The sequence below is a fragment of the Balaenoptera musculus genome, chromosome 19 (genome assembly GCF_009873245.2).
Source record: "Balaenoptera musculus isolate JJ_BM4_2016_0621 chromosome 19, mBalMus1.pri.v3, whole genome shotgun sequence".
NCBI lineage: Eukaryota > Metazoa > Chordata > Mammalia > Artiodactyla > Balaenopteridae > Balaenoptera > Balaenoptera musculus.
Window position 1 is genome coordinate 671,941 of NC_045803.1, and position 16,217 is coordinate 688,157.

The 16,217-nt window shown below is 42.9% G+C and overlaps 1 protein-coding gene and 1 pseudogene across 2 annotated transcripts in view; one reads left to right on the top strand and one right to left on the bottom strand.

The window, feature by feature from the left end:
• Positions 1-2,074: 2,074 nt before the first annotated feature.
• On the top strand, positions 2,075-2,852 carry LOC118885344 (annotated as a pseudogene).
• Positions 2,853-2,942: 90 nt separating this feature from the next.
• Positions 2,943-16,217, bottom strand: part of LOC118885856 (zinc finger protein 256-like) — a 35,398-nt gene continuing 22,123 nt past the window's right edge. The window contains exons 1-3 of one of the 2 annotated variants that reach the window (XM_036835009.1): positions 13,630-14,918; positions 11,244-11,370; positions 2,943-4,954 (exon numbers count right to left, since the gene is read on the bottom strand). In XM_036835009.1, the coding sequence (XP_036690904.1) occupies positions 3,135-4,954; positions 11,244-11,370; positions 13,630-13,662 (1,980 nt within the window). In that variant the 5' untranslated portion in view covers positions 13,663-14,918 and the 3' untranslated portion in view covers positions 2,943-3,134. Of the gene's footprint in view, positions 4,955-11,243; positions 11,371-13,629; positions 14,919-16,217 lie in introns of those variants that run through there. The other variant, XM_036835008.1, reaches the window with a different exon arrangement.

Consider the following 16,217-nt stretch of genomic DNA (forward strand, 5'->3'; position numbering starts at 1 on the left):
AGATCTACCCTGTGACTCAGACACTCCACTTCAAGTTACTGACACAAGATCAAAGAAACATGCATCCATATAAACTGACACAAATGTTTGTAACAGGTTTATTTCCAATAGTCACAACCTAGAAATAACCTAAAGACCCATAAAGAGATGGATAAGTAAATCAACAGTGGTATATCCAAGGATAAGAATATTGCTCAGAAAAAAAAAAAAGAGAGAGATGAGCTACCCATATCTCAAAGTAATTACAAAACATGAAGGAAATCAGAAAAAAATAAACAGCTTATTATTCCAAGCATATAAATACAAAAAGATGCAAAGGTTATCTATTGCAAGGGGAAGTAAACCAATGGTTACCTGGAGAAGCGGGAAAGGTAAGAAGAGATTATAAAAAGACATAAAGTTAATGACAGATATGGTCATTATCAGGACTAGGATGATGTTTTCAGAGGTTCATACCTATGTCAAAACTTATCAAACTGTACATTTTAAATATAAGCTGTTGAGTACATGTAAATTATATCTTTATAAAGCTTTAAAAATTAGCTCAAGATAAAAAAGAAGAAAAAAAACTATGTCCCACTCTTTATGGAAAATAGGTTGGGCAACCCTGTATTGACTCTAGCATCTCTCTCCTCATGCCCTCTGGAAGGTCAGTCTTGTCTCAGTAGCAGCAAATATAGGGAACAATGAACGTCACCACCCAAGTCAAGAGGAGTGCTGCATGGGTCAAGAGAGCCACATCCTCAGAATATGAATCCCCTTTTCTCTTTTTTCCTCCCTGCACAGTAAGGGCCTTGAGGCGAACATCACTGAGAGGCTACAGCAATCCACAAAACCTGATTAATTTCTCTGACAATGTCCTCAGCTACACAAGATAAGCATGCCTAGAGGTCCCGAGATTTGTGTACACACAGATCCTGCAGAGTCACAGAAACATTTCTGGCTACACTTTTAGAAGAGGAACATTTCATCTAGCTGGCTGCAGTCTCCTCCACTACCTACTAGAGTTTCCGTACCTATTACGGTTTCCCTTGGAACCAACAGTCTTATAACCAGTGAGACTAGCCCAGTGACTTGTGGCCATCAGGGAATGTGGGTCTTTGTAGACCTGGGGAAAATATCCCCTCAACAGTGCTGGGATACCCTGTGATTATCTACCTTGAGTAAGAGAAAAAAATCATGTGGCTCTCAGAAGCACTCTTAAGATTCTCACACGTCCCCCTCCTTAGAGTCATCCAAGATTCATAAAAAACATAGGATACAGGCCTCAAATGAGGAAGAGAAAGCCCTGCAGTCTTTCCTAGGAGGCTCTACACAGCAATGCAAATTTGGTCAAAATTGTCAAGTTGTTTTCTGCCATCATGCTGTCCCTCCTCGGGCACAGCGTGTGAGACCGACAAAAACTTCTTCTCCCCTTCATGCCTGTAGAGCACAAATTTGTACTAGTTTATAAACTACCCTACACAGGAATAGAACTCCCCAAATTAATGAGGACTTAAAAGGCTTTAGTTATTATTCAAGCCAAGGCAATGTGTGGCCGACAGTTCTAGAGTCCATGACGTTCAAGCTGGAAAGACACAAGTATCACGTGACACCAACATGTCCCTGAAAATTGTAGTCTTTGTTGGAACGCTGCCAGAAAACTCAAATGATGTTCTATGGAACAACATTGGGTCAGGTCCATGCCCAAGGTAATCAAAGAGGAGGGAAATATCCCCTAGCGCTCAGGCGACTCCTAATTGGGCCAACACAGGGGGGGACAGAGTCAGCTTCCCTGAGCACACTGGGTTGGTGACTGATGCACACTGTGTGGGCCTGCCGGCCGGTGGCCTTCCCACATAACTGGGGATTCTCCCCACTGTGCATGCTCAGATGTATGACAGTCAATTCAGACAGATGGCTCCTCAGATAGTTTCCTCTAGTGCCCTTATACTGAACACCGAAACTGCACATTTCCTGCACATCTATGCCATTGTGTAGTGTGAACTCTCTGATGTTGAAAGAGGTTACATTTTCCTATACAGTAAGTCCCCTACATACAAACCTTCAAGTTGTGAGCTTTCAAAATGCGAACATGCGTTCGCATGTCCAATCACGAGTTAGTTCATGTGTCTGGCGTACATTTTAACATGTGTGTATCCTCTACAAGTGCTTGTGCTTTTGCATACTTACTGTACAGTACTGTATAGAGTAGTACAGTATCTTTATTTCAAGCCCAGGATGTCCAGAAACAAGCATAAAAGCAGAGGTGATGTGAAAGATTTTGGACGATGTGAACCAGCAACAAACTACGAACACTGTAGAAGAGTCCCTGGATCTCATCAGGCTCAGCCTGGATGAGTGAAAATGAGAAACAACACAGAGCTTCGAGGCAGGTTACATTTAAATATGATATTGGGAGATGTGGAAGAAACTGTGACAACTATAGAAATTGATGAAGAAACATAGGAAGAAATATATAAATCAACAAAATGGAATATTCCAATGCTCTTTTTCCGGGGAGATGGTGTTGTCCTAGTTGCCCCGCCATTGAGAGTTGGCTGAAACAAAGAATTTATCCTGTGTGGAAAAAGAGATTTTGTATGATTGCCTCTTTAAATGTAGACGATATTCAAAAGAGAAACTAGTGTACAATTTGATATTAAGAAATAACCGAGAATTCTTCCACTCCTGAAATAAGTTGATTTGCAGATAACTCACAAATTCTTAGGCTAAATGGCAGTTTAATTTTCTCCAACCCTTCCAATAAATGTGATCACCAAGATGCAGAACTTTTTCAGGAGTTCATTTGCCCCAATGTTTTTTCAGACAATTTCTGGGTTTCCTTCTTTAAATTGTTTCCTTTTTTGATTAAAAAAAAAAAAAAGCAATGGTGATGTAGCTGGTACTATTGTACTTTTCAAGGTAAAGTATGATTAAAAATGTTTTATTTTTTGTTTTTTATGTATCATTTGTGTGAAAAGTATTATAAACCTATTACAGTACAGTACTATATAGCCTATTGTGTTAGTTGGGTACCTAGGCTAACTCTGTTGGACTTAAGAACAAATTGGACTTACAAACTCACTCTCAGAATGGAACTTGTTAGTTTGTATAAGACTTACTGTAAAAGGTTTCCCACATTCACTGAACTCTTACGGCCTTTCTCCACTGTGACCTCTCTGATGACAACGCAGTTTGGACGTGGTAATAAAAGATTTCCCGCATGCACTGCACACATAAGGCCTTTCTCCAGTGTGAACCCTCTGATGATAATGGAGAGTGGAACTACAGGTAAAAGATTTACCACATTCACTGCACTCATAAGGCCTTTCTCCTGTGTGAATTCTCTGGTGTATTATGAGGTTATTTCTTTGGATAAAGGATTTCCCACATTCGCTACACTCATAAGGTCTTTCTCCAGAATGAACTCTCTGATGATAATGGAGGTCAGACCTAGAGATAAAAGATTTCCCACATTCACTGCACTCATAAGGTCTTTCTCCAGTGTGAGCTCTCTGATGGTAACGAAGGCTGGAGCTGAAGGTAAAAGATTTCCCACATTCATTGCACACATAAGGCCTTTCTCCTGTATGAATTCTCTGGTGTAAAATGAGGTTATTTCTCCGATTAAACGATTTCCCACATTCACTGCACTCGAAAGGCCTTTCTCCTGTGTGAACTCTCCAGTGTTGAATGAGTGTCCACCTATTGTTAAAAGATTTCCCACATTCAGTGCACTTAAAAGGCTTTTCACCAGTGTGAGCTTTCTGGTGTTGATTCAATTGGGATCCATATTTAAACAATTTCCCACACTCACTACATTCATAAGGCCTTTCTCCTGTGTGAACTCTCTGGTGTTGAATGAGAACCCACCTATTGTTAAAAGATTTCCCACATTCACTGCACTCATAAGGCCTTTCTCCAGTGTGAACTCTTTGATGATAATGGAGGTTAGAGCTAGTGGTAAAAGACTTCCCACATTCACTGCACTCATAAGGCCTTTCTCCTGTGTGAGATCTCTGATGGTATCTGAGAGCAGGCCTAGAGATAAAAGATTTCCCACAGTCACTACACTCATAAGGCCTTTCTCCTGTGTGAGATCTCTGATGATAAGTGAGGGCTGAGCTAGAGGTAAAAGATTTCGAACATTCACTGCACACGTAACTGTTTTCTCCATTGTGCCATGTGTGGGGAGAAATCAGGACAGATTTATAGAGTAAGGATTTCCCACACTTGCTGCACTTGTACTGCCTTGCCCCAGTATGAATGCTTTGATGTTGACTGAGGGTTGAGCTTTGCCTAAAGGACTTTCCAGATTCACCACACACATGAAGCCTTTCTCCAGCATGGACTCTCTGGTGTACAACAAATGAGGATTTGTACCTGAATGTTTTCCCACACTCACTGCACACAAAACAAGGTCTTCCAGTGTGGACCCCCTGGTCCTGAACAAGTGTGTGTTTGGGGCTGAGGGCTTTCTTGCGTTCTCCCCAGGTGTGATGACTTCTCCTGCCTTGTGAAGTTGACCCGCACTGGGTGATTTTGTTTGGCTTCTCGACAGTACAAGTGGCCTGTTGCTGCAGATGTCCCACAATGGTCAGGAAGTCCTTTTCAAACTCCTTACAGGTAAATGGCTTCTGTGACACATGGAACCTGCAGCTCTTCACAAACAAGGCCTCATCCACACTGCTTCTGAGAGTTTTCTCTCCCATGTGCTGCTCCTGGTGCTGTTTAAAGTTTGCACTAAAATAAAATAGTTTCACGCATGCCCCACACCTCAACAGTTTCTGGCTGTGTTGTGTTTCCTGATCCTCAGCCAAGTGGAAAACATTTCTCAAGACTGGACCACACATCTCACAGGGGTGCGTCTTCTGGGAACACAAAGCTGCCTTGGGAGTCCTAGCCTGTGACACTCCTAGAGAAGCGATTTGTTCAAAAGGTGCCTCTGCATCCTCTGCTCCACAGCAGCAACCTGAACAGAAAGAAATGCTGGTCAAGTACATGTCGACTATAGAGAAGGGTCAAGCTCATCACAGATGTGCATCTGTCTCAACTACAAAACAGCCAGAAAACAATTAACAAGATGGCAACAGTAAGTCCTTACAAAATTCTACAATTCAAAAACAGCAGCAAGGGGACTTCCCTGGTGGTGCAGTGGTTAAGAATCCGCCTGCCAATGCAGGGGACACGGGTTCAAGCCCTGGTCCAGGAAGATCGCACATGCAGGAGAGCAACTAAGCCCGTGTGCCACAACTACCGAGGCTGCGCTCTAGAGCACGTGAGCCACAACCACTGAGCCCGTGTGCCACAACTACTGAGCCCGCATGCCACAACTACTGAGCCCACATGCCACAACTACTGAAGCCCGTGCACCTAGAGCCCATGCTCCGCAATGAGAAGCCACCGCAATGAGAAGCCCGTGCACCGCAACGAAGAGTAGCACCCGCTCGCCACAACTAGAGAAAGCCCATGCACAGCAACGAAGACCCAATGCAGCCATAAATAAATAAATAAATAAATAAATAAATTTAAAAATAAAAATAAAACAGCAGCAAGGACTTCCCTAGCGGTCCAGTGGTTAACACTCCACACTTCCACTGCAAGAGGCATGGGTTTGATCCCTGGTCGGGGAACTAAGATTCCACATGCCATGTGGTGTGGCCAAAAACAAAAAACAAAAAAACCCCAGCAGCCAAATCGATAAAAGAACAAGACCCAATCATACGTTGCCAAAAAGAGACTCACTTCAGCAATAAGGACACACATAGGCTGAAAGTGAAGGCAACATAAAGACATTTCATGCAAATGGAAAACCAAAAGCCAGCAGGAGTAGCTATACTTGTATCAGACAAAATGAACATTAAGTGAATATCTGCCACAACAGACAAAGAGGTTCATGATATAATGATAAAGGAGTTAATTCATCAAGAGACTATAACAATGGTAAGTGTATATGCATCTAACATTGGAGCACAAAAATATATGAATCAAATATTAACCAATCTGAAGGCAGAAATACACAGGAACACAATAATAAGGGACTTCAATATTCTCCTTTCAACAACAGGTAGATCATCCAGACAGAAATTCAACAAGAAAACTTTGGACTGGAACTATACTTTAGATCAAATGGACATATACAAAACATAGCATCCAAATGCAGCAAAATACACATTCTCCTCAAGTGCATACAGAACATTCCCTAAAAAATAAAAATTAAAAAAACCCAAACAAACAACAACAACAATGAAAGAACATTCCCTAAAGCAGATCATATGTTATAGGTTATAAAACCAGGTCTAACAAATTTAAGGAGATCAAAATAATACAAGGTATCTTTGCTGACCACAATGGTATGAAACAACAAATCAGTAACACAAGGAAAGTGGGGAAATTCACAAATATGTGTAAATTAAACAACACAATCATGAAAAAACAATGGGTCTCAGAAGAAACCAAAAAACACCTTAAGACAAATGAAAACAGAAACACAAAGTACCAAAACTTATGGGACACAGCAAAAGCAGTTCAAAGAGGGAAATTTAGATAAATAAATGCCTAATGTAGGCATTTATAGAAAAATAAAAATCGTGGCTTCACAGGTGACATCTACCAAACACTCAAAGAAGATTAAATACCTATCCTTTTCAAACTCTTCCAAAATACTGAAGAAAAAGGAATGCTTCCTAACTCATTTTACTAGGCTAACATCACCCAATACCAAAAACAGACGAAGACAACACAAAAAAAGAAAATTATAGGACAACATCTCTGATGAACACAGATGCAAAAATACTGAACAAAGTATTAGCAAACTAAATACAATATTAAAAGGATCGTACACCATGATTATTCCAGGGATGCAAGGATGGTTCGACATCTACAAAATCTATCAATGTGATACATCACATTAACAAATGTGATACATCACATTAACAAAATGAAGGATTAAAACCATATGATCATCTCAATAGATACAGAGAATGTATCTGACAAGATTCATCACCCATTTATGATAAAAACTCTGAAAGAAGTGGGTAAGGAAGGAACATACCTCAACATAATAAAGGCCATATATGAAAAACCCCTCAGCTGACATCAAACTCAATGGTGAAAAGTCAAAAGCTATCCCTCTAAAATCAGGAACAAAAAAAGGATGTCCACTATCTCCACTCTTCTTCAACACAGTATTGGAAGTCCTAGCCAGAGCAGTAAGGCAAGAAAAACAAAAGGCATCTAAAGTAGAAAGGAAGATGTAAAATTTTCACTATTTGCAGATAACATGATTTTACACATAGAAAACTCTAAAGACTCCACCAAAAAATTATTAGAAATAATCAACAAATAAAGTTGCAGAGTACAAAATCAACATACAAAACTCAGTTGAATGTCTAAACTCGAGCAATGAGCTAGCAAAAAAAAGGAATTAAGAAAACAATCTCATTTAAATGGCAACAAAAAGAATAAAATATATAGGTATAAACTTAACTACGGATAAAGACCCATACAATGAAATCTATAAGACATTATTGAAAGACTGAAAAAGAAATCTTTTCAAACAAATGGAAAGATATTCCACACTCATTGATTGGATGAATTAACACTGTTAAAATGTGCATATTAGGGACTTCCCTGGGGGTCCAGTGGGTAAGACTCTGAGCTCCCAATGCAGGGGGCCTGGGTTCGATCCCTGGTCAGGGAACTAGATCCCACATGCATGCCTCAACTAAGAGTCCGTATGCCACAACTAAGACCTGGTGCAGCCTAAATAAATAAGTAAATAAATCTACTCTTAAAAAAAAAAAAAAGTCCATATTGGGACTTCCCTGGTGGCGCAGTAGTTAAGACTCCGCCTGCCAATGCAGGGGACATGGGTTCGAGCCCTGGTCCGGGAAGATCCCACATGCCGTGGAGCAACTAAGCCAGTGTGTCAAAACTACTGAGCCTGTGCTCTAGAGCCTGCGAGCCACAACTACTGAGCCCACGTGCCACAACTACTGAAGCCCACACGCCTAGAGCCTGTGCTCCGCAACAAGAGAAGCCACCACAATAAGAAGCCCGTGCACCGCAATGAAGAGTAGCCCCAATCGCCACAAGTAGAGAAAGCCTGCACGCAGCAAGAAGACCCAACGCAGCCAAAAAAAAAATAATAATAATAAATAAATAATAAATTCATAAAAACTAAATAGGGGCTTCCCTGGTGGCGCAGTGGTTGAGAATCCGCCTGCCAGTGCAGGGAACACAGGTTCAATCTCTGGTCCAGGAAGATCCCACGTGCCGCAGAGCAACTAAGCCCGTGTGCCACAACTACTGAGCCTGTGCTCTAGAGCCTGTGAGCCACAACTACTGAGCCACATGCCGCAACTACTGAAGCCCACATGCCTAGAGCCCGTGCTCTGCAGCAAGAGAAACCACTGCAATGAGAAGCCCGCGCACTGAAATGAAGAGTAGCCCCCGCTTGCCGCAACTAGAGAAAGCCCGCGTGCAACGAAGACCCAACACAGCTAAAATTAAAAAAAAACAAAAAAACCACTAAATAAAATAAAATGTCCATATTACCTAAAGCAATTTACAGATTGAATGCAATCCCTATTGAAATCCCATAAAAAATAAATTTATAAAAATAAATAAAATGTCCATATTACCTAAAGAAATCTACAGATTGAATGCAATCCCTATTGAAATCCCAATGACATTTTCCACAGAAATAAAACAAAAAATTCTACTATTTATATAAAGCCACAAAAGATCACAAATAGCCAAAGCAACCTGAGATTAAAAAAAAAAAAAAACAAAGCTGGGGAATTCCCTGGCAATCCAGTGGTTAGGACTCAGCGCTTTCACTGCAGTGGCCCAGGTTCAATCCCTGGTCCAGGAACCAAGATCCAACAAGCCACACTACATGGCCCAAACAAAGAAATAAACAAACACCAAAAAACAAACAAAAAACCCCCAAACAAAAACAAAAACAAAGCTATAGGTATCACACCCCCTGATTTCAAACTATATTACAAAGCCGTAGTAATCAAAACAGCATGGTATTGGCAGAAAAACATATACATAGATCAAAAGAAACAGAACTGGGAACCCAAAAATAAACCCACACATATGTGGACAACTAAGATTGATAAAGGAGCAAAAACCATACAATGGAGAAAGGTCTTCAATAAATGGTGTTGGGAAAACTGGATAGTCACATGCAAAAAAATTAAACTAGACCTCTATCTCACATCATACACAAAAGTCAACTCAAAAAGAATTAAAGACTTGAATGTAATATCTGAAACCATAAAACTCCCAGAAGAAAACACAGGCAGCACACTCTTTGACATCAGTCTTACCAATCAATAACTTTCTAGATATGTCTCTTCAGGGAAGGGAAACAAAGGAAAAAAATAAACAAATGGGATTACATCAAACCAAAAAGCTTCTGCACAGCAAAGGAAACCATCAATAAAAAGACATCCTGAGACTTCCCTGGCGGTCCAGTGGTTAAGACTGCCTTTCCACTGCAAGGGGCATGGGTTCGATCCTTGGTTGGGGAACTAAGATCCTGCATGCCATGCAGCAAACCACCGCCCCACCCCCCGCCAAAAAAAAAAACACCCTATTGAATGGGAGAAGATATCTGCAAGTGGTATACCTAATAATGGGTTACTATCCAAAATATATAAAGAACTCACACAACTCAACAACAATAACAAAACCAAAACAACCCAATTAAAAAATGGGCAGAGGAGCTGAATAGACATCTTTCCAAAAGACATACAGATGGCCAACAGGAACAAAACCAGTATCTCCATGAAATACACGCACGTGCATATATATATATATAATAATGCAACATAATTCAGAAGAACCAAGATATGGAAACATTATAAGGTGTTCATCAGGAGACGAAATGATACAGAAAATATGATATACACATAGACACATGCACCAGCTTTCCCATGCACATGTGTGCAGAAATACTCAGCCATGAAAAAGGAAAAACTGCCACTTGCAACAAGGATGAACCTAGAGGACATTATGCTAAGTGAAATAAGCCACAGAGAGAAAGACAAATACTGTATATTACTTATATAGAGAATCTTAAAAAAAGTAAAACTTAGAGAAACATAAAGCAGAATGCCAGATATTGAGGATTAAAGAAATGGGGAGATATTGGTCAAAAACACTTCCAGTTGATGAGTAAGTTCTAAGGATCGAATGTATAGCATAGTGACTATAGTTATTTTAAATTTTTTTCTAAATTTATTTATCTATTTATTTATTTTGGCTGCGTTGCGTCTTCTTGCTGCGCGTGGGATTTAGTTGCGGCGAGCAGGGGCTACTCTTCATCGCAGTGCGCGGGCTTCTCATTGCAGTGGCTTCTCTTGTTGCGAAGCACAGGCTACAGTAGTTGCAGCACGTGGACTCAGTAGTTGTGGCTTGCGGGCTCTACAGCACAGGCTCAGTAGTTGTGGCACACAGGCTTAGTTCTCCACAGCATATGGGATCTTCCTGGACCAAGGCTCGAACCCAGGTCCCCTGCATTGTCAGGCGGATTCTTAACCACTGTGCCACCAGGGAAGTCCACTATGGTTATTTGTTAACACTGTATTGTACACTTGAAATTTGCTAAAAGAGTAGATCCTAGGTGTTCTCACACACACACACACATAGAAAAGTAATTATGTCAGGTAACAGGTATGTTAATTAACTTCACAATGGTAATTATTTCATAATATATATGTATATCAAATCATCACATTATATATATTAAATACAGAAATTTTGTCAATTATACCTCGATAAAGTTAGGGCAGGATGAAATGGATAGAAGAGGTCTAAATATCACAAAATGAACTATATAGGATAGAGTTCAATAGTAGTCCATGTACGTAGTCACCATGACAATGGCTGCAATTCCATAAACAGGTAGGCACAAGAAATTGTCAGATAAAGGAGTGGCCACAGAAACTGCATGGATCTGGACACACTGACCCATCCACGGAAAGGGCAAGCAAGCTGCATACATTAGCCTTACTGCAAGACTACTGACCTCAAATCCTTCCCTATGAGGGTTTGGTACAGCAGGTATTAGGGCTGTAGGGAAGAAAAGAGGGTAGTGCAAACACCCCAGCCCTAACTACCACAACTCCCCAGAACACTGGGGAAGCAAGCAGTGCCTACACACATGCAGGACAGAGCACCTTCTGGGGGCAGTGAGGCAGAATACAGACCCTAGCCCAGGTCACTGGGGAGGGTGAGGGTCTTACCCAGTGAGGATATAAGTGTGTAGTTCTCCAGCATCACATCAAGGTACAGGCGTATCTGAGCCTCATCAAGGAGCCTCCATTCCTCCCAGGAGAAGTACACGGCAATGTCTTCAAAGGTCACACCAACCTGTCACAAAGGGGGCAGATGAAAGCTTGAACATTCTCTGAGAAATCACAACACATCTCTCCCCACACCTATGCCATTCCCATCCTCCACTGGAGCTCCCCACCTCAGAGGAGATACCAGGCCCTGGTGCCACTGATGCCTGCTCTCTCTTCATCATCCTGTTTTATCACTGTGCTCAGCCCTCAGCAGTAACTGGCGGGGCGGGGGGGGCGGGGGCGGGGGATGGTGCACCGAGATGCCATCTAAGCTCTGAGCTTGGCCGGTAATATCCCGTCCCTCCAGCCAAGCAATTCCCCTGGGGTCTCTCAAATTGTGGGAATCCAGACACAGCCAAATGTAAGCTCATGCTTCATGTATAAATCCTCAACACCAGGGCCTGGGGGCCATCAGCTCACACTTCCTCTCCATGTGCACATCATTCTGTAGATGACATTTCTCTCACAATTTCAGACCCTACAATTGCGCTTCCACAGCACTGCCACATCCCTGCACCACACCATAGAATTCTCCCTGAACATACCCACACATTTGGCGCTTGGCATCCAGAGAGGGCTTAAGAAATTCAAACAAGATTCGGTACAACCCCAGTCCTCTGATGGATCCAACACCAGAGTAAGCCACAAATGCTGCTTAGAAGATCTCCTCAACTGCCTCTAATCTTTGCTTCAGTATTAGCCACCCAGAACCACATGTGAATTTCATATTCCCTCAACTCTCTTCAACTTTTTTACTGCCAGTTCTGCCCTTTCAGCAGCCACAACACTCCTCTCTCTCTCCACTCAACCTCTGTAAAAAAAAAAAAAAACAAACAAAAAAAAACCCAGTCCTAAAAACCTCCCTGCCAGGCATAGTGACCCACAAATGATGACATTTGCCGCGGACCATATCCACTAGCAAGCCTCAAAAGTCCCAGACCAAGTCAAAGCTCATCACAAAATTCTGGAGAAGCCACATAGTAGTAATACTAAATAAGCAACAGCCCCAGTCTCACTGCCTTCTTGTCTCAACTACTCCTAAGTCTCCTCAGCCGTCACTTGTCCACTCATCCCATGGAAGCCTCGGCCTCCCGCCAGATCAACCTCTCTCCCATACTGTTCCCACTGCCACTTCTCTACCTCACTTGGGTTTGCAATGCCCAGCAAACCAACCAGGCCCTGAGCCGGAGAACCACTCCTCAGCACACACCAATCTTTCTGACCTACTAATACCATGGCCCCTATAACCTGTACTCCCCTCCTAAATGTGATCCACAGCTCCACCCTGGTCCACACAATGGCCATCACTTTTGAAACTTTCCATTCCTGAACACCTTCTCCAGTTTTCCAGACCTGCCTGTCCAGCTGCCCACTTGTTGCCTACACTCACTCTTCTCTGAAACATCTCAGACTCTTAACAGAGCCAAAACAAACTTATAACATTCCCAAGAAAAATTAACCTGCTGCTAATGTCCCCATCCAGTTGATGGGCCTTCCATCCCTTCGTCTACTAGGACCAAAACCCCTAGGGTCATCCCTCACTACTTCCTTTCTCTTGGCACCAGCAACACCCACAATTTGGTTTCTCCCTTCTCAAAAAACTGATCCAGAATTCAACCACTTCTCGCATATCCAAGACAGTCACTCTGGTCCATCAACACTCACCTAGGCTATTGCTATTAATCCGTCTGTACTTCGTGTCTCCTCCCTTACCCCCCTAAATTGTTCTATTCTTTGCAGCCAGAGGAAGCCTATTTTAGTCTGGGTGAGATCACTTCCCACCTGAGATTCAACCTTATATCACCTGTGTAATAAACGGCTTTTTTTTTTTTTTTTTTTTTGGCCACACCATGCGGCTTGTGGGATCTTAGTTCTCTGACCGGGGATTGAAACCCGCCCTTGGCAGTGAGAGCGCGCAGTCCTAACCACTGGAACGCCAGGAAAGTCCCATAAACGGCCAACTTTTCATGCAGCAACGCTGCAAGCTTAACTCTGGGCAGCAGCATCTTGTTCCTAGCAGAAACAATCGAGAATTGCCCCAGTCCCTGATCAGTCAGACCGCCAAACCTCTGCACGTGACGGTGCCGGTCCCTCCGCCTGTGACCCTCTGCCACGCGCCAGCACACTGTCAGAAGAAACAGGGCCCCACCCACGGCCGCCTCATCATCCTGGACACCGGGGCCAGGGCTGTGGGCCCGTGAGCAGGCGCCCCGCACTCGGGGCTTTAGTGTCTGGTGGGGTGAGGGCGGTGAGGGTGGTGAGGGCCCGGAGGACGAGCGTTTACCTGACGCGGGTCCCTCGGCGCTGCCGCCGCCATCGGACCCTGTGGGCGGAGCGGGGCCGGGAGCTGTGGGAGAGGAAACGAGACGCGGGCACGGCGGTCACTCTCCCGGGCCTGGTGCGGGGCCCCCGGGGCGTCGTCGAGCCTCAGACCCGCCTCTGTGCAGCGGGTACCTTCTCAGTATCGTCACCTCTTCCCAGCACCGGTAACCGAAGCTTTCGAATTGTGAAAACGCTCAAGCACAGTCAAAATGACGTCCACAACGAGGCAGCCGGAAGTCCCGCCCTGACGCTATTGCGTCCCAGGAAAACCCGGCTTCTCTTGCCTTAATTGGCTGATCTTCGCAGCCACCCATCGCACGGCCGTCTGGGTAATGTATTTCCTACAGATCCACAAGCGTAGGTCCAGTATGTTACAACTCTGACATCTTGGAGAAAAGGCGAAGCTACACCGCGAGGACTTACCGCTAGGAAAACCAACCAAAGTCCAGAGACGGAGGACGGGCATTGCCTCTTCTTAAAGAGAGTGCACTCAGATGTTTGAGGAATACTATCTGTAGCTGATCACCCAAATGTTTGGAGACGTTATTTCAGGCTCTGTGAAGCTCAGCGTGTTCCCAGAGTCGAAGAGTATCTTTCGAGATGCTCTCAAATCCATTAATCCAAATGTACATACCATTGCAGAGTCATTTAGACAAATAATGGAGCCACTGGAAACTGAAGCTAATAAACAATAGTGTACTCTCCGTCTGTTTGGTAAAGACAAAATAAACACTCCAGAAAGTGTAGCGATAAGAAAGATAGAAGAAGGATGTTGCGCCACCTTGAGGAAGGAGTACAAAGATGGGTCTTTGACAGTGATTCCCACAGAGAACATGTCTCCTGCCTGTACAGTTAAATACTGTGTCCACTTCATTGAGCAACACTTTCATCTACTTAATATATCTTACTTCATATCCTCACATGTATTCAATTCCTTTCTGAATCTGACATCAGTCTCAAAAAGAGAAAAACAAAACACATGCCATTTTGGCATGGGACAATGGCTGCAGTGTTTTGCCATATTCCATCGTTATTTATCATTTCATGGTTGGTCTTGTTTCATCTACCCCATGCACCTTAGTATATTATTTCACCTGTAATCCTAGACAGCTTATATTTTAATGTATAAACTCTACACAATGTGTTTTTAAAATGTAAGGGTTCTTTCATAAATCCAATAACTTTAGCACATAAAATCATAATATTTAAAATTATAGGGACTTCCCTGGTCGTCCAATGGTTAACTCCGCGCTCCCAATGCAGAGGGCCCCGGATTCATCCCTGGTCAGGGAACTAGATCCCACATGCATGCCGAAACTAAGTGTTCGCATGCCGCAACTAAGAGTCAGCACGACACAATAAAGATCCCGTGTGCAGCAACTAAGAACGAGCACAGCCAAATAAATAAATAAATATTTAAAAATAAATAAATAAAATTATAAATATGTTAGTGCTGAATTTTCTTGTTGTAGTATTCGTTATTTAGGGAGGATTTATTGCAATCTGGAAACAAAATATATATTTAGCCAATTATTGTGCCTTGTTAGTCTATTAACCTATATGTACCCACTCAGTGTGGGCACACTAGAGCCAAGTAGGTGGAAGGCACTGCAGCCTGTAGACTGTGATGGGCCCACTGCATCTACCAGTCAGTGGAAATTTGTTGTAACCTCCCTAGGGACCCAGGAGGATATGGAGCCCTGAGGCCTGTAGTCCGTTTATCCTTCTGCCCCAACCCACTCTTTGCCACTACTGGGGAAGGAAAGGTTTGCATCAGGTAAGAGTCAGCTCTGCTTTCCAACTGCTGAAGCTTATCATGTGGGTTTGTCCCCACCAGCTCTGGACCCTGGAAGAGTTGTATAATGTCTTTGTACCTCAAGATAAAAGTTAGCCTAAGTTCAATATAGCTGATTTCACAGATGTACAAAACTCATCTTCGCTTAGCACAGGATGAGTTTTTCTCATTTATAGATACGTTCCTATGTATAGGCAGTGAACTCAGCACCACACAGTGATTCAGGGACCAAGATGCCTTCTATTGTAAACATGTGGCTTTAAGGCTTTCCTGGCACCATCCAGCTGACCAAGAGGAAACAAGAGGAAAGGGAGAAGTCACACCCACTATCACATACCTGACTTCCAATCACATTCTGTTGACAAGAATTAGTCTTTTTGGCCACCCCTGTGTGCATGGGCAGGAAAATGAGGTTGAGCTGTGTGCCCAAGAGAACACCAAATGAGTCTGGTGAACATATATGCAGTTGGCTGCACTCCGCATACTCTTGAAAAATGACAGCCATGATAGATTCTATGCCGTGTAAGCAGATAACACAGGAAATGATCCACATAGGACCTTGGTCACAGTGTGTGGCTCAACAAAAGTTACTTATTAATTATGTAGCAATGATAGTCATAATGAATAATATTAATATCTCAAATTTATTTGCAGACTCACTTGAAAAGTCACACTTCCTAGTTAAATATACCCATAAGGGACTTCCCTGGTGGTCCAGTGGTTAAGACTCTGCACTCCCAATGCAGGGAGCCCAG